The following is a 22,973-nucleotide window of genomic DNA, read 5'->3' as shown; positions in this document are numbered from 1 at the left end:
TGGACTCGTTTCAACTTTAGCCATCAACGACCATCACAAAGGTCAATAAAACAACTTTATTATACTGTACAGTCTATTTCTTTAAATACAATACCATAGCACATTTATTATACGTAAAATAAGGTATATTTTGTGTAGTTTTAAGGCTTAGAAAATTAGAATGTAGAAAATGATGTTTTATGGGGACCTGGGAACGGATTATTCTCATTTAAATGGTTTCCAAGAGGAAATTATTGTTTGCAATACACTTTTCGGCTCACACACACTTTCTCGGAAGCAATTAAGTTCATCACTGGAACCTCATCCTTTCACCACATCACCCCCGTCCTCCAAGAGCTCCACTGGCTCCCGGTCAAAATTAGAATCAACTTTAAAATTCTTGGTTATACATTTAAAGCTATCCATAACCTTGCCCCCATACATATCTGACCTTCTTCAAATTTCTATTCCCTCTCGTTCCCTCACATTGTCTTCCTCCCTCCACCTCTGTGTGCCCCCCTGCCCGTCTCAGCACGACGGGTGACAGAGCCTTCAGCTGCTCTGCCCCCAAACTCTGGAACTCACTTCCTCCCAACATTGGTAACATTGATTCTCTTCCCACCTTTAAGTCCCATCTCAAAAGCCACACATTTAAAATGGCATTTTCTGTGTAGCTCCCTTCCTTGTTTCTATTTATCATTGTATTTTATTTATTGCATTCTATTTGTGATTGCATTTTATTTATTATAGTAGCTATGCGTGTCTGTGAATGTAAAGTGTCCTTGAGAGCTTTGAAAGGCGCTTAAAATGTAAATTATTATTATTATATTAATACCAACTAGCACTGAAGGTAGAGAAAAGGAGTCAAAAGATATCAGGAGAGCACTCACTAACTGTGGGTACCCTCAGTGGTCGTTTAACAAATGTCAGAAAGAAAGAATAGGGAATGAAACCAATAATTCTCAAGATACAAAAAGGAGAGGAGTAGCAGTACCGTACATTGCAGGAGTTTCGGAAAAATTACAAAGAGTCCTTTGGCAACATAAAATTCCCACTTATTTCAAACCGATAAACACGTTAAGGCAAAAATGAGTGCATCCAAAAGATAGGCTACCAAATGAAAAACAAAGTCATGTAGTTTATTCCATACTTTGTAAGAATGAAAATTGTAAAGAGCAGTACATTGGGGAGACTCAACAAATTCTCAAAAAAGACTTTATCAACATCGCAGGGATAATACTAGTGGGCCTCAATCGGCAGTACATTTGCACCTAAAAGCTAGCAACCACTCATTTGACGACAATGAGGTTAAAATCTTAGCAAAAGAACATAGATGGTTTGAAAGGGGCGTAAAAGAAGCGATTCTTATAAAACAACAAAATCCTTCGTTAAATCGGTCTGGTGGGGTGAGGTTCAATTTGGATCGTTCATACAATAGCCTGCTCAGGCAAAACAGGTTAGGCAACATTCGTAATGCTGATGAGGTGATATCGGAGGGAGTGGGGGAAATGGGCCAGTCGTTAGTCAGGAATGTAGGAACAATCAGTGGGGCCACAGGGAGTGGTCCTCTGCTCCCCCCAACCTGAGAGTAGGCACCTATCATAGCTGTGTCCGTTGCCGCCATGGCTGGACATTAGGGATATATAAATAGGGCCGATACGACCAGTCAGACTTTAGTTTGCTGACGAAGCCTCTTGGATAGGAGGCGAAAGGTCCGAAACCTTCACTTTTGTACAGATGACGGCTGAAGAGACCTTCTCACCGATGGACCACTCCTGTACGACTGAGAGCTTACACAGACGTATTATTATTATTATTATTATTATTATTATTATTATTATTAGTCTGTGTAAGCTCTGAGTCGTACACGTCTTCAGCCGTCATCTGTACTTCTTTGAAGGTGTCGGACGTTTCGCTTCTTATCCGAGATGCTTCTTCAGCGAACTAAAGTCTTACTGGTAAATTCGGCCCTATATATATATATATATATATATATATATATATATATATATATATATATATATATATATATATATATATATATATAATGTCCAGACATGGCGGCGCCAGACACTGCTATGATAGGTCCCTACTGTCAGGTTGGGCGGAGCAGAGGACCACTCCCTGCAGCTCCACCGATTGTTCCTACATTCCTGACTAACGACTGGCCTGATTGCACCACTCCCTCCAGTATCACCTCATCAGCATTACTAATGTTGCCTAAGCAGGCTATTGTACGAACGATCCAAATTGAACCTCACCCCACCATATTGGTTTAATGAAGGATTTAGCTTTTTTATGAAAATCGCTTCTTTTACTCCCCTTTCCAACCATCTTGTTCTTTCGCTAAGATTTTAACCTCATTGTCATCAAATGAGTGGTTGCTAGCTTTGAGGCGCATATGTACTGCCGATTGAGGCCCACTAGTATTATCCTTGCGATGTTGATAGTCTTTTTCCCCAATCTTTACAATTTTCATTCTTACAATGTATTGAATAAACTACATTACTTTGTTTTTCATTTGGCACCCTATCTTTTGGATGCACTCATTTTTGCCTGAAAGTCAGTCAAAAGTCAGCTTTCTAGTCAAATATGCTAATATGCATGACATACAGCACAGATAAAATTACTGTCCTCTCGGACCCAGAATACAAGGCACTTATAATGACTTTAACAAACGTAATAAACATGAAAACGCAAATTTGCCGGGAGAGGAGAGCCGCTGCTTGTTCACGCGCCGCCATCTTGGGAAAAAAATAATAATAAAAAAAAAATAACAAAGATGACAACACAGAGTCATTCATTCTTCAGGACATGCTGTACCCTCTTTGTGATGACATGAAGCAGTTCTAGATGAAAGAGGAGAGGATCAAAGCATCCATGTCAGCTGTGGATCAGGGACGTCATAGTGGAATTTGTACGTGTACTACAAGCTAAATGTTGAAAGCAAACACGAAGCTGTAGCATCCATTGACGAAAAGACATTGTCTCACATCTCCTGTCCCACATAAATCAGCTTCAATTCCAAGCCGCGACAGTTCCACATACGCATCGGCGCTCTGCTCCTTTCTTCTTATCGCGGGTTCCTCAAGCCATGCATCCATCCAGCCGCAGACTGCCAACAGCACTGACCTTCCACTGAACAAAGCGGGGCTGTGAAGATGCTGCCCATACCACAATGGCCCCTTTGGTGTCCAGCGATGGCAGTCGAATGGCACCGACATTCCTCCCATTCAAAAACAGTATTGGCATATTCATGCTGCCGAAAAGGCGCAAGCGCTCAGCGCAGTCTCCTCCTTGATGAATGTCGTGGTGAAAAACAATCAATGCTATCCGTTCCACATGACGCACAAAACACAAAGTGACACAAGAAAACACAAAACAAGACAAAAACAACAAAAAAGCAGGGCTCATGAGAGCACTTGCTGATGGCTGCTTACTCAGGGGCCATCGTGGAAAAAAGTGTTAGTGTTTATCGGTTTGAAATAAGTAGGAATTTTGTGTTGCCAAAGCACTCTGTAGTTTTTCAGAAACTCCTGCAATGTAAGGTACTGCTACTCCTCTCCTTTTTGTTTCTTCAGAATTTTTGGTTTAATTCCCTATTCTTTCTTTCTGGCATTTGTTAAACGACCACTGAGGGTACCCACAGTTAGTGAGTGCTCTCCTGATATGTTTTGACTCCTTTTCTCTACCTTCTATGCTAGTTGGTATTAGTTTAGCCCTATGCTGGAGGGTTCTGATACCTCCTAGTTTGTGTTGTAGAGGATGGTTCGAATCGAAAAGTAAGCATTGGTCAGTGTGTGTAACCTTCCTAAAGACTTCTGTTTTTAGCGCTCTGTCCTCTTTTATAATTACTTTACAATCCATAAAGGCTAGTTGGTTCTCTTTAATGTCCTCACGAGTACATTTAATGTTGATGTCTACAGAGTTGAGGTGATCTGTGAAGGGTTGACTTTCTTGTTTTTTAATTATGACGAAAGTATCGTCCACATATCTAAACCAGTGTCTAGGTTTTGTCCCCGGGAAGGATGTGAGGGCCTGTTTCTCCATCTCTTCCATGTAAAGATTAGCCACTATGGGTGAAACTGGTGAGCCCATAGCACAACCATGAATTTGTTTGTAAAATGTCTCCCGAAATTGAAAATACGTAGTATTAAAGCAGATTTCCAATAAATGGCAGATGTGATCCGGTTTAAGTTTGGTTCTTTCATGCAAAGAAACGTCCGCCAGCAGTCTCTTCCTCACCACTGAGACTGCTGCTGGGGTTGGGACAGATGTCAAGAGAGAAGTCACATCGTATGATGCCAAAGTTTCCTCAGGTTCCAATATGAGACTTCATATGGCATCTTTCGATGTGACTTCTCTCTTTACATCTGTGCCCACCTCAGCAGCAGTCTCATATTGTCCACTCCTGTATGACTGAGAGCTTACACACACGTGCAGCATTACTAATCTAATATGCCTAAGCAGGCTGTTGTACGAACAATCCAAATTGAACCTCCCACCACTATATCCTCTCTGTGTCTTTGAGTTGTCATGTTATTTGTTATTTAGTTTTTTTGTTGTTGTTTTGACTTCAAGACGGCGCCGCGACAGTGGCTGCCTTTCCAGCAGCTCCTGTATTTTGCTTTTCTACTTTCATTTCTTTCATAACTTTGCTGCTGTGAAATGTAAATTTCTCCACTGCGAGACTAATAAAGGCAAATCCAATCCATTCCATATCGGTTTAGTTAAGGATTTAGCTGTTTTATGAAAATTGCTTCTTTTACTCCCCTTTCAAACCATCTATGTTCTTTCGCTAAGATTTTAACCTCATTGTCGTCAAATGAGTGGTTGCTAGCTATTAAGTGAATATGTACTGCCGATTGAGGCCCACTAGTATTATCCCTGCGATGTTGATAAAGTGTTTTTTGAGAATTTGTTTAGTCTCCCCAATGTATTGCTCTTTACAACTACCTGTAAGACTTTAGTTTGCTGACATAGTTTCTTGGATAATAAGCGAAACGTATGACACCTTCAAAGACGTACAGATGACGGCTGAAGAAACCTTTTCATTATTATTATTATTATTATTATTATTATTATTATTATTATTTATTATTATTATTATTTATTATAAGCCATGGTATCACTGTACCTGTAATGCCATACATGAATTACTCTGCCATCAGAAAACCTTGCAATCTCCTCGCCAGCAGGTTCCGCTTCATTCATTGGAATTTTGTCAAGAGAAATGAAAAGAAACAAAACAATCAAGAACATTCGGGGCAATATGGTAGTCAACACCATCGACAAGATTTGCCATAGATAGTTTGTAAACACTAACACTGTGTACAGTGAGGATGGGGCGCTGCTGACTTCGACTCGGGACGTCGTGAACCGGTGGCCAGAGTACTTCGAAGACCTCCTCAACTCCACCAACACGCCTTCCTTGGAGGAAGCAGTGTCTGGGGACTCTGAGATGGGCTCTCCGATCTCTGTGGTTGAAGTCACCAATGTGGTTAAAAAGCTCCTCGATGGCAAGGCCCCAGGGGTGGATGAGATCCGCCCGGAGTTCCTAAAGGCTCTGGACGTTGTGGGGCTGTCTTGGCTGACTCGCGTGGTCATCAGGGAGAGTGCCTTTGGATTGGCAGACTGGGATGGTGGTCCCCCTTTTTAAGGGGGACCACACTCCTCACACACTCCTCAAGGGGGATCACACTCCTCAACCTCCCTGGTAAGGTCTATTTAGGGGTTCTAGCGGGGCGGGTCCGTCGGAAAGTCGAGCCTCAGATTGAGGAGGAACAGTGTGGTTTTCGTCCTGGCCGTGGAACAGTGGACCAGTCCTACACCCTTAGCAGGGTCCTCCAGGGTGCATGGGAATTTGCCCAACAAGTCTACATGTGCTTTGTGGACTTGGAGAAAGCATTTGACCGTGTCCCTCGTGGAGTTTTGTGGAGGGTGCTTCGGGAGTATGGGGTACAGGAGCGCCTGATACGGGCCATTCGGTCCCTATACGACCCATGTCAGAGTCTGGTCCGCATTGCCGGCAGTAAGTCGGAATCGTTTCCAGTGAGGGTTGGGCTTGGCCAAGGCTGCCCTTTGTCACCGATTCTGTTCCTTTATGGACAGGCCGAAGCGTTAAGAGGGTTCCGTTTTGGTGGCCTCAGTATAGCATCTCTGCTTTTTGCAGATGATGTGGTACTGTTGAGGCCTTCAAGTGGAGCTCTCCAACTTTCTCTCGAGCGTTTCGCAGCCGAATGTGAAGCGGCTGGGATGAGAATCTGCACCTCCAAATCTGAGACAATGGTTCTCAGTCGGAAAAGGGTGGAGTGCCCTCTCCGGGTCGGGGAGATTTTGCCTCAAGTGGAGGAGTTTAAGTATCTGGGTGTCTTGTTCACGAATGAGGGTGTGAGGGAGCGAGAGGTCGACAGGCGGATCGGTGCGGCGTCTGCTGTGATGCGCACTTTGTACCGATCTGTCGTGGTGAAGAAGGAGCTGAGCCAAAAAGCCAAGCTCTCAATTTTTCGATCTACAACCCAACCCTCATCTATGGTCACGAGCTATGGGTTGCGACCGAAAGAACCAGATCCCGCATACAAGCGGCCGAAATGAGCTTTCTCCGTAGGGTGTCCGGGCTCTCCCTTAGAAATAAGGTGAGAAGCTGGAACACAGGAAGATTGTCTTTTACTGCCGGCAAGGGATGCAACCATTCAAGACAGACGCCCAAATTCTGCAGCCCTCTTCCAAACTATAGAGAGTAAATGCAAATTGAAGTAATACATTAGTAAATCATAGTTTTCTTGATTTGAATACCACAACGCTGGATGTCCTAAGAACCAAGGGCTATAAACAATAGAGCATAGACATTTTAATTGGTTGTCTTTCCCTGAACTGATATATTTGTAACCTGGCTGAGCTCTTTCTGTGAGGGAGTTTCAAGTCCTAAATTCTGTCGAAGGAAGGAGTAAACCAAGTACTAAATTGGATTGGATTGGATATGCCTTTATTAGTCTCACAGTGGAGAAATTTGCATTTACAAATTATGTCCTAGATGAAGATGACAGGTTAACAGGCTGTGTCTGTTCAATTCAGATTGACCCCAGCTTACTGTGCTTTCATTGTGTAATCGAGTCGTACATGTTCACTAAGCATATATCAACATGAACCTTTTAAATATGATAACTTGTATTCTGTCAAATCTCTATCATGGTCTTTATTCTTGTGAACTATCAGTTCATCTACAGTATGAGGCTTTCTGCATCATCCTGGATATTCTCACCAGTCTCTTTACCCTTAGGACCTCTCGGCCTGACTGGTGCTAAAGGCAAAGAAGGTACCCCGGGTCCTCCAGGTCTTGACGGCACCAATGGCAGACCAGGAAGAGCTGGACCTCAAGGTGTTTTTCAGAATCAGAAAGCCTTTAATAGTCCCATAATGGGGAAATTTGCACATCTCAATTCAATTTTTGTCCACCTGATACATGGTAGAGTAGGGTGTGAAGAATTCAAGCTGAAAGAGAAGCAACATAGAAGCAGCCTTGAAATAAATCAATCACTAGCATAATCCCCCATTGCAGGACTATTACAGGTTTTCTTATTCTTATTATTTTATCAATTATGATCACCTATATCATTTGACTTAAGGAATGGGTTTGTTTCTAAGGACTCCCCGGAGAACCAGGTAGAGATGGGCAGCCTGGTCCTCCTGGTTCTTGCGGTCTCCTTGGGAACCCAGGGGGCCTCGGAAAACCAGGTCAGTCACTTTACTTCATGGCAAACATGTTCGACAATCTGCAGTTGTCCAGTCTTTGGACAGCCACATCTTGTGTGCAGGTTCCAAAGGTGAAAAAGGTTCCACGGGGCCGTGTGGAGACCCTGGTTTTGATGGATTAGAAGGACCAGAGGGCATTAAAGGGCCAAAAGGGGAGCCCAGTTTACCTGGACCTGGATCCAAAGGATATCCTGGACAAAAGGTTCCGCATTTTCATTTGCCAAAATGTTTTTAGAGCTACAAGAAACTTTAATATGAATCATTTGGAAAAGAAAACAAAAAGTACACTTATTTCATTGTCCAAATTGTAGTGTCCAGCGAGCAATCAAATGAATCCTGATTTTATTTTATACCCAATCACATGAACGTTTGTGAGCAGAAGATCAACATTGTCTCGGCTCGAGCACTAAGGCTTCTACTTTTTCATCTCCTTTTTCCAGGGGCAGTCAGCCTGTGCAGGTCCAACAGGTCCTAAAGGGGTGCCAGGAGACAGAGGAGACATTGGTGCTCCAGGAGATCGAGGTCCCTGTGGCCCTAAAGGAAATGCCGGGCCACCTGGTTGCATAGGTTTTACTTTTGATTCAGTCATTATGTTCAGTTTCTTGTTGTTCCGCTTAAAGTCCAGGTGGAAAATATTGTCTCTGTGTCAGGTCTTCCTGGTTCTCCTGGCGAGAAAGCTTGTGATGGACCTCCGGGTGTCAGTGGACCTACAGGACCTCATGGCCTGACAGGTGGATCAGTTTTAGTGTGACATTTGCTTTTGTATAAAGTTGAAAAAGTGACAGAATGACAACTGTCTCTCCATTTCAGGTAACAAGGGAGCCCCTGGAAATCCTGGTCCATCTGGTCCCAGAGGAAACCAGGGTCAGGATGGCATACCAGGACCTTCTGGAGAAAAAGGAGCCATGGGAGGTGAAAAGATTCAGATTACCCCTGTCTTAGAGGATCTCATCTGACCTGAGGTTTCTTCTTTCTTCAGAACCTGGAATCGGAGCCAGGGGTGCAGAGGGAGAAAAAGGTCCACCAGGTGAGTTCGGAATCTGATTGTTTTTCATTGGGAAGAAAAAAAACACAAGGCATAAATTCCTCCAGGCTGTGTTGGAGAAAAGGGACCTCCTGGTACTTGTGGCCATCCAGGGCCTTCTGGTCCTGAAGGAAATCCAGGTGGCCCTGGTCCACCTGGGCCACCTGGACTTCCTGGTCTTCGTGGCAGACAGGGACCCTGCACTGAAGGACAAAAGGGTGAAAAAGGACTGCCAGGGGAACGGGGGCCAAGAGGTGATTGAATTGTGAGAGTACATTGTTCATTTTTTGCGTGATACTAATTTTTCTCTTTGCTTGTAGGTCCATCGGGGTGTCAAGGGCCTCCAGGCCCCCCAGGTTGTGGTCTTAAAGGAGAGAAAGGGTCTCAAGGGGCAACAGGCAACGCAGGAAGCCCTGGCTGCCAAGGTGATGCTGGCCCACCGGGCATGCCGGTCAGTTTGTGTTGAATCTCCCCCTAGAAACTTGGATGCAGATGCGGTTTTTGTGTTGAAAAGATTTGAACGGAATGTGTTCAGGGCCGAGATGGAGTCGTTGGAGCACAAGGGTGCAAAGGCTTAATGGGAGAAACCGGGGTAACCGGACCTGTCGGTAAGACTGCCAAGTGTTGTTCTGGGCTGCGCTGGGTCATTTCAGGATGTGAGAAGGGAGCCTCATTTGGTAACCTTTGTCAATTTTAAGGTATAAGAGGTGATGATGGTCCAGTGGGCATCAAAGGTTTTCCTGGACCTGCAGGACCGATGGGGAGACCAGGTACGACGACATTGTGACATTCTGTTTAGCTCACTTATACGTCAAGATCTAAAAGAGAGTGACGTAATGACACCTTTCAAGATGTCACTGTATTTGTGACCAAATTATTAAATGCCGCTCTCACAGGGCAGAGGGGTAAGGACGTGTCCAGGGAGGTTGTGGTCATCGGAGGACAACAAGGGTTGCCTGGGGATCAGGGACTGCCAGGACAAGCAGGGATTCCAGGAAGGCAAGGGAGAACCGGAGATCCAGGTGATCATTTCAGCTATTAGATATAATGCCGCGACACAATTTGGGATTATAGGTAGCCAATTTGCCATTTCTTTTTGTGACACTTGAAGGTCCAAAAGGTGATCAAGGGGGTTCTGGATGGCCTGGGGGTCCTGGATTAGCAGGCCTGAAAGGGGACACTGGAGACAGGGGAGACCCCGGACTAAAAGGTAAGAGAAAGTCCATGGTCTGTGATTCATCTGTTCTGGTCAATAAGAAAATCACGGACAAGGTCTTTAGAACTTCAGATGTCAGAGAGAACTACACCACAGCTGTACTTGAACCACGTCAGAGCCACAGGGGAACAACACACCAGATCAATCACATCAGAATAACACACTGGAACAAGACCAAACCGGCAACAGAATTCACCGAAATATTGCATTAAAAGCCGTCTGTGTAAGCTCTCAGTGGTACATGAGTGGTCCATTGATGAAAAGGTTTCTTCAGCCGTCATCTGTACTTCTTTGGAGGTGTTGGACGTTTCGCTTCTCATTCAAGAGGCTTTGTCAGCAAAGTAAAATTTGCTGGTAGTTTTGGCCCTATATATATCTATATCCCTACAGTCCAGACGTGGCCGCGCCAGACTCTGCTATGATAGGTCCCTGCTCTCAAGTTGGGGGGAGCAGAGAACTATTCCCTGACGCGACACTGATTACTTCTATTGTACTGCCTGATTATGGGGTCTATGATTGCCCCATTTGCTCTGGTATCACCTCATCAGCATTATTAAGCATATGTTGCCTAAGAAGTCTGTTGTAAGAACGATCCAAATGAAACCTCACCCCACCATGGCGATTTAGTGAAGGGTTTTGCTGTTTTATGAAAATAGCTTCTTTGACTCCCCTTTCAAAGCATCTATGTTCTGTCGCTAAGATTTTAACCTCATTGTCGTCAAATAAGTGGTTGCTAGCTTTTAGGTGCATATGTACTGCCGATTGAAGCCCACTAGTATTATCCCTGCGATGTTAAAGTATTTTGGAGAATTTGTTTAGTCTCCCCAATGTATTGCTCTTAACAATTTTCATTTTGACAATGTATTGAATAAACGACATGACTTTGTTTTTCATTTGGCAGCCTATCTTTTGGATGCACTCATTTTTGCCTGAAAGTGTTTATCGGTTTGAAATAAGGAGAAATTTTGTGTTGCCAAAGGACTCCTTGTAGTTTATCAGAAACCCCTGCAATGTAAGTTTAGTAAGGGAGCTAAGTCACATCTTGTTGCAGGTGTGATGGGTCCACCAGGTTCCACTGGTGCAAAGGGCGCGCGGGGCCCCCCGGGTTTGTGTGCGGACACCCCTGAGAAAGATGGCTTCCTCTTTAGCCGGCACAGTCAAAATGTTCAAGTCCCCGAATGCCCGCCCGGATCTGTCAAGGTGTACAGCGGCTTCTCTCTGCTCTTCATCAACGGGAACAACCGAGCTCACGGGCAGGACTTGGGTAGGTTGCGAGGCAAACGCCCCGTGTTGCACCCCATATTCCACCCCGTGTTCTATTAATAATACAGTGAGACCTCAACTTACGAACTTAATTGGTTCCCAGACAGAGTGTGTAAGGTGAAAAGTGTGTATCTCAAAAAAGATTTTCCCATAGGAAACCATTAAAATGGCCTTAAAACTACACACAACATAACTTATTCTATGTATAACAAATGTGATATTGTGTTGTAATGAAAGAAATACACTGCATTGTATCATAAAGTCACTTTATTTACATTTGTGATGGTCATTGATGGCTTGATGGAATGGCGTCGGAGGTCGAAGGTCAAAGGGAATTGCTGTTTGGAAAGAGAGGCGCATTACATGAGGACTGTAATTAAAGAAATAAACTGCTGTGAAATAAAGTTTTATTTATCTTTTTGATGGTCGTTGATGGCTCATGGAAGGAGAGTCACCTTCGTTGTACTAAGTTCATCCTGTCTACTTGATATCTAATTTAAAGCAGATTCTTTCTTTACTTACAGACAGTGTATTATAGGTGTTCAAATACCTGACATGTTTCGGCGTATATTTCCGCCTTCTTCACAGTGTGAACCTGGACAGTCACCTTCCATAAGGACTGTTGGTAAATTAACCTCTGGTGTGGCTTCTCTTCTTTGCTTCTTTGGAGACTCCTCATCATTTTTGCTGATTAAAAACCTCTTAATTGACACCTGTTGCTTTCTGACTTGTAAGGTCGTACGAAGCTGAGGCATCACATTATTGTTCATCATGTTGATGATTGTCATAGCCAGTCTTTTCTGGATGGAACTGCACATCATTCCACTTTGCCAACATTGCCTTCTCCTCCTCACCCTCAGATCTTCTCGAACCATCCGTTACTGGCTTTAAAATCCTCAATAAGCGCTGAACTTCCAGGTTGGCGCATGGCGATATCGCCGTGAATTAGCCGTGCTTTCTAGCATAAAATAGCTTTACCCTCGCTGTCGCCGGATAGCTGCTTTTCGTGAATCCAAATTAACAGAAGTTTTTCAACCGTCGCTTTGAGAGCACGGAAACACCTTTTGCAACAGACGCACCTTTGATGGCTTTTCTGTTCTGGAGAATGGGAGCAATGGTTGACTTAGCATAGCCGTGCTCGGCCCCTAAATCACACAAACGCACACCTCGTTCGTGTTTTCAATTACAGTAAAGTCTCGTTATATCGATATTCTCGGGAGTCGGAAAAAATATCGATATAACCGGACTATCGATATATTCGATCCTGCGCGCATGTAATTTTCTCCTTGCGTTCATAGAAATAGTATCGTAATAAGCAGTATTATCGATATAACCGATATCGATATAATGAGACTTTACTGTATCTCCTTCTTCTCAGCGACGGTGATTTTATTTTGTGTCTTCTTGGGCTGAACACGAGCCTGTGGTGGTTTTTTTTTCGGTCCCATCATCGTAAAATTATCAGCAAAAAGCTCCAAGTAGGCGATCGACGTGTGCATTCAATGAGAGGCGGTGTGGAAAGTAGCGCCGGCTGGAGCGCTGTTCGGTCGTGTGCTTCCGCCGAAGATCACTCCGCCAGATCCAAAGGTCGTGTGCTTTGGTGTTCTTCCGCCGAAGATTACGCCACCAGCCGTGGTGGGTGTGTATTATGAAAATAGTACTTATTAAAAGGTTTAATTTTCATAAATTTGACGTTCGTAAGATGAAAAGTTCGTAAGTTGAGGTCTCACTGTAATAATAATCATACATTTGATTTCTAAGTGCCTTTCAAAACTCTCAAGGTCACTTTACAGTCGTTTTTTTTTCTTTGGGTGAGCAGCAGCAGCCACACGCGCCAGCATTCACTCAACCCGGAATAACTCAAATAGATCGAAAGCTAGCTAGTGAGATATTTAATAGCTAGCTAGCTAGATAGCTAGCTAGATTGCCAGCTAGCCAGATAGATAGCTAATAGACATCAAATAGATAGCCAGCTAGGTAGCCAGTCAGATAGCCAGCCAGATAGCTAGCTAATAGACAGCAAATAGATAGCAAGCTCGGTAGCCAGGCAGATAGCTAGCTCCTTTTGTGGCGAGCTCACACTTGTAAATTGGTTTGCAAAGGGAACAGGAAAGAAAAAGTTGTGGCTTGTTGGAACCTTTTCTTGTTCAGCACTCGGAGTTGTTGTGGCTTCCCTGAAACGTCCTGCATGAGTTCTGCCATTGACGGGGTTTTGCGCCCGCCTTTAGGAGCATTGGGCAGCTGCCTCCCACGTTTCACCACCATGCCGTTCCTGTTCTGCAACACGGACAGCACCTGCCGCTACGCCGCACGCAACGACTACTCTTATTGGCTGTCCACCGACCAGTCTGGAGTCAGCGCCATGCCTTTCATCTCGGGACCTCTCCTGAAGAATTACATCAGCCGGTAAAAAGCCACGCGAGGTCCACATTCTGTGTGTGAGATGCTTACGGCATCTTTGCATTTGTCACGCGTCATGTCAGTGTCTGAAACTCCTGACAAAAAGTTAGCGGACACCAGGGCAGACAACTCTGAAAAGTTGCCTGCCCGGCCATAAAGTTGCCTGCCCCATTTTTCACAACTTGAAACACAATAAGACGACTAATGGCAAAACAAACCATTGCTGCAAAGTATTAAGGATTTTTTTTATTACGGGATGTACCGACCACAAATGCTCCCTTGCTAAATTAATAATAATAAAAATACATTTCATTTGTAAGCCCCATTTGAAAATTGTCACGGTCACTTTGCAGTCACATGTTAACATTTTCTGTGGGTGAGCAGCGGCAGCCACACGCGCCAGCGTTCACTCAACCCGGAATTAACTCAAATATATAGAAAGCTAGCTAGCTAGCTAATAGATACAGTAATAATAATAATACATTACATTTAGAAGCATCTTACCTCTCCTGAAGAATTACATCAGCCGATAAAAAGTCACGAGATGCTTACGGCATCTTTGTATTTGTCACGTGTGAAGCTAGCTAATTGATACAGTAATAATAATAATACATTTCATTGAGAAGCATCTTTAAAAACTCAAGGTCACTTTACAGTCACAGGATACAGTTACTCATAGATAGCTACCTAGCCATCTAGATAGCTAAACGATAGCTAGCTAGCTATCTAACTAGCTATCGTTTATCGTTTAGCTATAACGCTCGGGAAAGTCCCGAAGCACGAAGCAGGCTTCTTATTGGCTGCCGTGCCGAGTATGCCAATTGACAAACGAACCGAAATTCCGAAATTTCTAAACCAAACGAATATTTTGAAATCTTCCTGCAAACGTTTGCTTGTTTGAAAAAAGCAAACGTTTGATTTGAAACACAATCTTTATTTTTAATTTTGATTTTTTTCAAAAAAGTTATTGGCCACCCAGGTGGAGACGTTAGTAAGTTGTACGCCCGACGTTATTTCAGACACTGGTGATGTGTTTGTTGGGTGCGTGACATCACACACGGGATGTCACAGCGCTAAGGCGTGCGTTGGTTTCAGGTGCAGCGTCTGCGAATCGCCGGCCAACGTGATGACGGTCCACAGTCAGACGCGTTTGCTTCCCGAGTGTCCTTCTGGTTGGGACTCGCTGTGGTCGGGATTCTCCTTTGTCATGGTGAGTTTCCGCGGGATGCTTAGGTTGGCTTAGCGCAGGGGTCGGGAACCTTTTTGTCTAAGAGAGCCATAAAAGTCAAATATTTAGAAATGTTTTACAATGAAAGTATTAGAGATATGACAGTCAGACACTGTGGGCAGAGACTCGGAACCAGAAAGATTGTCCCTACTGCCGGCAGGAAACGTAGTCATCTATGACATACGTCTGAATTCTGCACCCCTCCGCCAAGCTATTTATTAAGAATACATGCAAATTAAAGTGATACATTAGTAAAACATAGTTTTCTTGATTAGCATACCACGCCTCTGGGCGTTCTGAGCACCAACAGATGTATGCAATAAAACATTGTTTCCCATGAACTGAATAGTTTCTATCCTGGCTTTGTGTGAAAAGGAGTTTAAAGTCCTAAATTACCCCTGTGATAAAGGACTTTCCCAAGTCGTAAATGACTCCTGTGAAAACTGACCGTTTGACCCTCTCTAATCTCTATCAGAGACATACACACACGCACGCACGCACGCAAGCAAGCAAGCACGCACGCACGCACGCACGTGCGGCCACTTTTTTTACACAAAGTTACTGCTAGCTAGCCTGCACACAGCTCATTAGCTTCCACACTTGCTTTCTGCTGTCTCTCGCAGAAGTATATTGATGCTAACGTTAGAATGGGGCTAGTCAAAGTGCCACTGACATTACAAAACGGACAAAGTGCCACCTATATATATAAATATATATACAGTAAAGTCTCGTTATATCGATATTCAAGGGAGTCCGAAAAAATATCGATATAACCGGGACTATCGATATATCCGACCCTGTTTGCATGTAATTTTCTCCGTGCGTGCATAGAAATAGTATCGATATAACCGGGACTATCGATTTATCCCATATCGATATAACGAGACTTTACTGTATATATATATATATATATATCTTTAATGTCCAGACATGGCGGTGCGGGACACAGCTATGATAGGTCCCTACTCTTAGGTTGGGGGGAGCAGAGGACCACTCTCTGCGGCCCTACCGATTGTTCCTACATTCCTGGCTAACGATAGCCAGCTAGCTAGCCAGCCAGCTCAGTAGTTAGTGTGCCAGTTATATAGCTAGCTATCCAGCTAATAAATAGCAAATAGCTAGCTAGCCTTTAGTCCTTTTAATCCAAAGGTCAATTACACTCGGTGACCTAACTAGCTAGAAAGATAGCACGCTATATAGCTAATAGATATACAGAGAGATAGCTTGCTAGCCAGCTAGAACGCTAGCTAGCCAGCCAGCTAGGTAGCTAGCGAGCCAGCTATATAGCTAGCTAGCCAGCTAATTATTAATAATAATAAGAAGAAGACATTACATTTTAGGCGCCTTTCAAAGCTCTCAAGGACACTTTACAGTCACAGACACGCATAGCTACTATAACAAATAAAATTGCAAATAGAATACAAGTAATAAAATACAGTTATAAATAGAAACAAGAGAGAGAGCGACACAGAAAATGCCATTTTAAATGTGTGGCTTTTGAGATGGGACTTGAAGGTGGGAAGAGAATCAATGTTACCAATGTTGGGAGGAAGTGAGTTCCAGAGTTTGGGGGCAGAGCAGCTGAAGGCTCTGTCACCCATCGTGCTGAGACGGGCAGGGGGGGCACACAGAGGTGGAGGGAGGAAGACAATGTGAGGGAACGAGAGGGAATCGAAATTTGAAGAAGGTCAGATATGTATGGGGGCAAGGTTATGGATAGCTTTAAATGTATAACGAAGAATTTTAAAGTTGATTCTAATTTTGACCGGGAGCCAGTGGAGCTCTTGGAGGATGGGGATGATGTGGTGAAAGGATGAGGTTCCAGTGATGAACTTAATTGCTTCCGAGAAAGTGTGTGTGAGCCGAAAAGTGTATTGCAAACAATAATTTCCTCTTGGAACCCATTTAAATGAGAATAATCCGTTCCCAGGTCCCCATAAAACATCATTTTCTACATTTTAATTTTCTAAGTCTTAAAACTACTCAAAATATACCTTATTTTACGTATAATATATGTGCTATAGTATTGTATGTTAAGAAATAAACTGTACTGTATAAAAACGTTTTTTATTGACCTTTGTGATGGTCGTTGATGGCTTGATGGAATGGAGTGGCGAGTGGAGTGGCTACGATCAAGTGTTTAATACTGATGAAACTGGCATAAGCATGAAACACTTGATGAGGAACGTAGCTTTCTTCTTCCACAATCTTGAGGAATGATTCCTTGTAAGCTTTGGCAGCTTTATCGTTAGAACTGGCTGGCTCACCATGACAAATTACACTATGAATCCCTGTACGACACTTCAAGTTCCTGAACCATCCGTGGCTAGCCTTGAAATCCTCAATGGATGACAAACGTCCAGGTAGTCAACTTCATTCGTGAATTGCAATAGTCAATCCGGGAGGTGACAAGAATATTAACGAGGATAGCAATGGTGTGAAAATTAGCAATTAGATAGCAAATAACTAGCCAGCTTTTAGTCCTTTTCATTCAAACGTCAAGTAGACTGTTGGTAATCCCGATGAAAACGAGGACTTGATTGATCCGCGGCTACGCTAGCAACTGTTATCAGAAACGCTGCTTGAGACTCATGAGTGGACTTCAACGACCCTCATGCGCTAGCTAGCTGTATATCTTTCTATCTATTTGAGTTATTCCGGGTTGAGTGACCTCTAGGGAGTGGACCAAATCAGGACCAGTGTAGTGACACGTGAACCGTGGACGTTGTCCAAACGCTGAGCAGCCGGTTTTTGCTGGCCATTCAGGAAACGGGAGTAGGGGCGGAGGGCTCGGGTCAGCCGCTGTCATCGCCCGGATCCTGTCTGGAGAACTTCCGCAAGATTCCCTTCATCGAGTGTCACGGCAGAGGGACGTGCAACTTCTACACCGACTCGTACTCATACTGGCTCGCTGCGCTGGACCCGCGTCACATGTTCAGGTGCCGGTTCGGACCGTCGGCCGCATGAAAACCTGGTTCTGAAAGCCTTTCTACTTGTTTTCCAGCAAACCTGAGCCTCAAAGCCAAGCCGGTGACCTGCCGGAAAATTTGATCAGTCGTTGCAGAGTTTGCGCCAAGCGCCTGTGAAAGCCTGCGTTGGCCACGTTGGCCGCAAAACAACAACAAAGAGATGCAGACGACGTCATCGATAGAAGCGACATCGCCGTGACAACACGCCATCCTCTTACCGGTGTCTCAAACCCCAAAAAGTTAGCGGACACCAGGGCAGACGACTCTGAAAAGTCGCCTGCCCCATTTTTCACAACTTGAAACACAATAAGACGACTAATCGCAAAAAAACACATTGTTGCAAAGTGTTAAGGATTTTTGTAAATTAAGGATGTACCTACAGTACAAATGCTCCCTTAATTAATTGATGGTAAATATCCCTTGCTGAAGATTTTGCTCCAGTTGTCGTTTGTCCACACACTGTTCAGCATGTTGCACATTGCAATGTTTACGTTGCGTCGTCTGCTACAAGCCACGTCAACTCATCTTTCCACCATGCTTTTAATGTACATTCACGTTTTGTAGCGTCCTAAATGTTGTTAGCTTCTTTTGAATCTTTCTTCTGGGCCTGACGTTCTGTGCGTGTACATGGAAAGTGATGTGCAAATGCACGACCTGATTACACTCGGGAAAGTCCGGAAGCACAAAGCAGGCTTATGATCGGCTGCCGTGTCGACTGTGCAAATTGCCAAACAAACCAAAATTCTGAAATTTCCAAACCAAACGAAGATTTCAAAATCGGAATAATTTATTCCGATTTCGGAATCTTAGTTCGAACATTTCCTTTATTAATTAAAGCAAACGTTTGATTTGAAAAAAAAAATTATATATATATATATATATATATTTATTTATTTATTTCAAAAAAGTTGTCGGCCACCGGGCGGACACATTTTGTAAGTTGTAGGCCCGATGTAAAAGTTGCACGCCCCGGGCGTCCAGGCAGACGTTATTTCAGACTGGTTTAACCAAATACGGTAGTCACGAAAGTTTTATGCCAACCAGGAGCTGTTGAAATTTTTGAAGATTCTAAAAAAAAAAAAAAACTTGTTCTTTAGCTTTCAGCGCCATCAAAAAACCAAAATTCGCTCGGGAATCTCAGTTATTTCTGAAAGATTCTAAAAAAAACTTGTTCTTTAGCTTTCAGCGTCACCAAAAGACCAAACTTTTATTAATCTAAACTGTTTAATCTAAACGAGACCCGTACATCGTGTGGGAGGGCTAACAAAACATTGTGTTGACAGAAGACACACTGTGCGTTGTATGACACTTGTGTTAGCTTGAGAGAGCGAGCTAGCCTCCTCGCGGGTTTACAGTGAATTGCAATTATATTTGCTCTTTTTTAAACCTTTTTTTTATCAAAACTTTTTCAAGCAGCTAACTATCTATGAGGTATCTATAAGCAAGCTAGCTAACGTTCTATATTTGAGTTACTTCCGGGTTGAGTGAATGCTGGCGCGTGTGGCTGCCGCTGCTCACCCACAGAAAAACGTATCCGGTAACTGTAAAGTGACCTCGTGAGTTTTGAAAGGTGGTTATAAATGAAATGTATTATTATTATTATTATTAATATTAATATTAAAATAAATGGCTCGCTAGCTATCTATCTGGCTGGCCAGCTAGCTAGCTTTCTGGCTGGCTAGCAAGTTATCTATTGGAGAAATTTACATTTCACAGCAGCAAAGTGATGAAAGGAATGAAAGTAGAAAAAGAAAATACACGAAATAACAAAAAAAAAACGAATAATGTGACAACACAAAGACACAGAGAGTCATTCTCATTTTTAAGCACTTTCTGTACCCTCTTTGTTACATGAAGCAGTTCGAGATGAAAGAGGAGAGAATCGTCTTTCCACCAGTGGGTCAGAGACATCATGGTGGAACGTGCACGTCGACTACAAGCTAAATGTTGAAAGCAAACACGAAGCTGTAGCATCCATTGACGAAAAGACATTGTCTCACATCTCCCGTCCCACATAAATCCGCTTCAATTCCAAGCCGCAACAGTTCCATATACGCATCGGCGCTCTGCGCTGACGCTCCTTTCTTCTTATCGCGGGTTCCTCAAGCCATGCATCCAACCAGCCGCAGACTGCCAACAGCACTGACCTTTCCGCTAAACAAAGCGGGGCTGTGAAGATGCTGCCCATACCACAATGGCCCCTTTGGTGTCCAGCGATGGCAGTCGAATGGCACCGACATTCCTCCCATTCATATTCATGCTGCCGAAAAGGCGCGAGCGCTCAGCGCAGTCTCCTCCTTGATGAATGTCGTGGTGAAAAACAATCAATGCTATCCGTTCCACGTGACGCACAAAACACAAAGTGACACAAGAAAAGACAAAACAAGACAAAAACAACCAAAACAAGCAAGGCTCACGAGAGCACTTGCTGACGGCTGCCTACTCGGGTGCCATCTTGGACTCCTTCAGACTTGGACTTCCTATATCTGTATGTCTATTAGCTATAAGGCTGGCAAGCTTTCTAGCTAGCTTGCTATTGGCTATCTATTGGCTATCAGCGGCAGCCACACGCACCAGCGTTCACTCACCCCGGAAGTAACTTAAATACATAGAAAGCTAGCTAGCTAATAGATAGCCAACAGATAGCTATTAGATAGCTAGCTAGATAGCTAGCCAAATATCTAATAGCTAGCTAGCCAGTGATTAGATTGGATAAACGAGTGACAATAGTCAAGAAACAATCTTTAAATTGTCCTTTCATGTATTATTATGATTATGATGATGATGATGATGATTATTATTAACTCAAAGCACTCCTTTGGCAAATCTGATTGGTCCTCTGAAATGAACGCTTGTGCCGAAAAATGCTGCTTTGGAATGATTGCGGATGCCATTGCGCCAAGGCCACTTGCCTTGCCGATCGTTCTTCTCTCTCCACTCACCGATGGATCGCTGCAAGTAGCAACATGACCAGACTCGCGTGGGACGCTAGCTGTTAGCGTTTCAGTAGCATTTTCCATTCTCCATTCGTGTTAACTGGGCATCCCAGTTTGCTTGCAACTACCCAGAGTGTGACGGTCTTGGTTTTGTGTTTGGTTGTCCAATAAGCTTCCACTTGGAAACATTTGAAGCTTCTTTTTGCAACTCTTGTTCAGCGTTTGCCAAAGTGACCTTTTTTGACGCCACCTGCAGCGCTCGGATCCCATTGATAAAAACGGGACTCATTAGAATCAGACGAACGGCAGCTGGTGTCTGGGAAAACAATTGGACAGTGATACCTTGGATTACGAACTTAATTGGTTCCCAGACAGAGTGTGTAAGGTGAAAAGTGTGTATCCCAAACATTATTTTCCCAGAGGAAACCATTCAAATGACAATATGGATTATTGCACCGTTGAGCATCCAGGCTTCGGACATTGAGAGGGTGACCTCCTACAAGTACCTGGGTGTTACTCTCAACAATAAACTGGACTGGACAACAAACACGGATGCCCTAATCAAAAAGGGACAGAGTCGCCTCTTCCTCCTCAGGAAACTGAGGTCTTTTGGAGTTCAGGGGTCACTCCTAAAGACTTTCTATGACTCTGTGGTGGCATCAGCCATCCACTATGGCATTGTCTGCTGGTCAGGCAGCATCACCACACGGGACAGAAAAAGACTAGAGCGCCTTGTCAAGAGGGCCAGTTCTGTCGTGGGCTGCTCGCTGGACTGTCTGGAGAAGGGGGGCAACAGACGGATGCTAGCTAAACTAAAAGCTATGACGGACAGCCCCTCCCACCCCCTCCTGCCCACCCTGACAGCACTGGGTAGCTCCTTTAGCCAGAGACTATTACACCCGCGCTGCAAGAAGGAGAGGTACCGCCGCTCGTTCCTACCGACTGCTGTCAGGCTTTGCAATTCTCAATGATCACATGTGAAAAAAAAAAAAACTGGACACTTATAAATATGGGTTGATGCAATATATCAAAATGCTTTTCTTATTCTTGCACTATGTACAGTTTTTTTGTGGAACGATTTTGCACATTTACATTTGCACAGTATACAGTTGACAGTTTTATTTTGTTATGCTCAGAATATCTTGTTTTCTATCCTTTCACCCCATCCCTTTTCAATTGCTGCTGTGGACTGCAAATTTCCCGATTATGGGACAAATAAAGGTTTTCTGATTCTGATTCTCATTTCCCAGGTCCCCATAAAACATCATTTTCTACTTTCTAATGTTCTAAGCCTTAAAACTACACAAAATATACCTTATTTTATCTATAATAAATGTGTTATGGTATTGTAATGAATGAAATAAACTGTACTGCATAATAAAGTGGTTTTATTGACCGTTGTGACGGTCGTTGATGGCTTGATGGAATGGAGTGGCCGCTTTCATCAGCAATAAACACTTGAGGAGGAATGTAGCTGCCTTCTTCCGCCATCTTGAGGAATGATTCCTTGTAAGCGTTGGCAGCTTTATCGTCAGAACTGGCTGCCTCACCATGACCAATGACACCATGAATCCTTGTACGACGCTTAAAGTTCTTGAACCATCCGTGGCTGGCCTTGAAATCATCAATGGATGGCAATCTTCCAGGTTGCCTCTTGACGATATCCGAGTGAAGTTGCCATGCTTTCTCCGCGATAATTTTGCCTAGTACCTCATGAATTGTGTTCGGTTTAGCTGGGTTGATAGCTTTTTGCATCAAGTGTACAGATGGCTTGTGTGAGTGATTTGTGGAGCCTGATTGGTGGGATATTTTAACCTTGCAGTCTACACTCTGCCTTTGAAACGAGTCCAAATTTCACAGTTTTCTATCCATTTTCTCGCTCTCTCTCTGTCGTCTGCCTATCTATTTTAGTTTGCAGCTCTGTGTTTCTGAAAACCCCACCCCTCCCTCACTGCTGCGTTTTTGACCAATCACGTGCGGCTTTAATGAAGCCTGGGGGCGGGGAATGGAGGACCAAAAAAAGTCAGCTGCCATTACCTTGTTTGGAGAACGGGCTTGTTTGCTAACGACACGTCACTCATTGTTGCGCTCCGTGAGTATCCCAAAAAGTAGTTTGTATGCCAAGATTAAATTCTCGTGAATTTAACGTTCGTAAGCCGAAAGGTCCGTTAGCCAAGGCGTTCGTAAGCCGAGGTATCACTGTACG

General features: G+C 43.8%; 1 protein-coding gene across 2 annotated transcripts in view; it reads left to right on the top strand.

The window, feature by feature from the left end:
- Window positions 1–18,693, top strand: part of col4a3 (collagen, type IV, alpha 3) — a 46,771-nt gene extending 28,078 nt beyond the window's left edge. The window contains exons 35-52 of one of the 2 annotated variants that reach the window (XM_089013002.1): window positions 7,259–7,357; window positions 7,624–7,713; window positions 7,794–7,933; window positions 8,172–8,298; window positions 8,382–8,462; window positions 8,542–8,643; window positions 8,711–8,758; window positions 8,824–9,009; window positions 9,076–9,206; window positions 9,291–9,363; window positions 9,454–9,525; window positions 9,652–9,777; window positions 9,867–9,965; window positions 11,023–11,235; window positions 13,463–13,640; window positions 14,730–14,844; window positions 17,629–17,801; window positions 17,867–18,693. In XM_089013002.1, the coding sequence (XP_088869128.1) occupies window positions 7,259–7,357; window positions 7,624–7,713; window positions 7,794–7,933; window positions 8,172–8,298; window positions 8,382–8,462; window positions 8,542–8,643; window positions 8,711–8,758; window positions 8,824–9,009; window positions 9,076–9,206; window positions 9,291–9,363; window positions 9,454–9,525; window positions 9,652–9,777; window positions 9,867–9,965; window positions 11,023–11,235; window positions 13,463–13,640; window positions 14,730–14,844; window positions 17,629–17,801; window positions 17,867–17,948 (2,135 nt within the window). In that variant the 3' untranslated portion in view covers window positions 17,949–18,693. Of the gene's footprint in view, window positions 1–7,258; window positions 7,358–7,623; window positions 7,714–7,793; window positions 7,934–8,171; window positions 8,299–8,381; window positions 8,463–8,541; window positions 8,644–8,710; window positions 8,759–8,823; window positions 9,010–9,075; window positions 9,207–9,290; window positions 9,364–9,453; window positions 9,526–9,651; window positions 9,778–9,866; window positions 9,966–11,022; window positions 11,236–13,462; window positions 13,641–14,729; window positions 14,845–17,628; window positions 17,802–17,866 lie in introns of those variants that run through there. The other variant, XR_016117083.1, reaches the window with a different exon arrangement.
- Window positions 18,694–22,973: the final 4,280 nt, after the last annotated feature.

The sequence above is a fragment of the Hippocampus bargibanti genome, linkage group LG14 (assembly GCF_051943395.1).
Source record: "Hippocampus bargibanti isolate YZ-2025 linkage group LG14, ASM5194339v1, whole genome shotgun sequence".
In the NCBI taxonomy this organism is placed as follows: domain Eukaryota; kingdom Metazoa; phylum Chordata; class Actinopteri; order Syngnathiformes; family Syngnathidae; genus Hippocampus; species Hippocampus bargibanti.
This window is presented reverse-complemented; position numbering and strand designations above follow the sequence as displayed.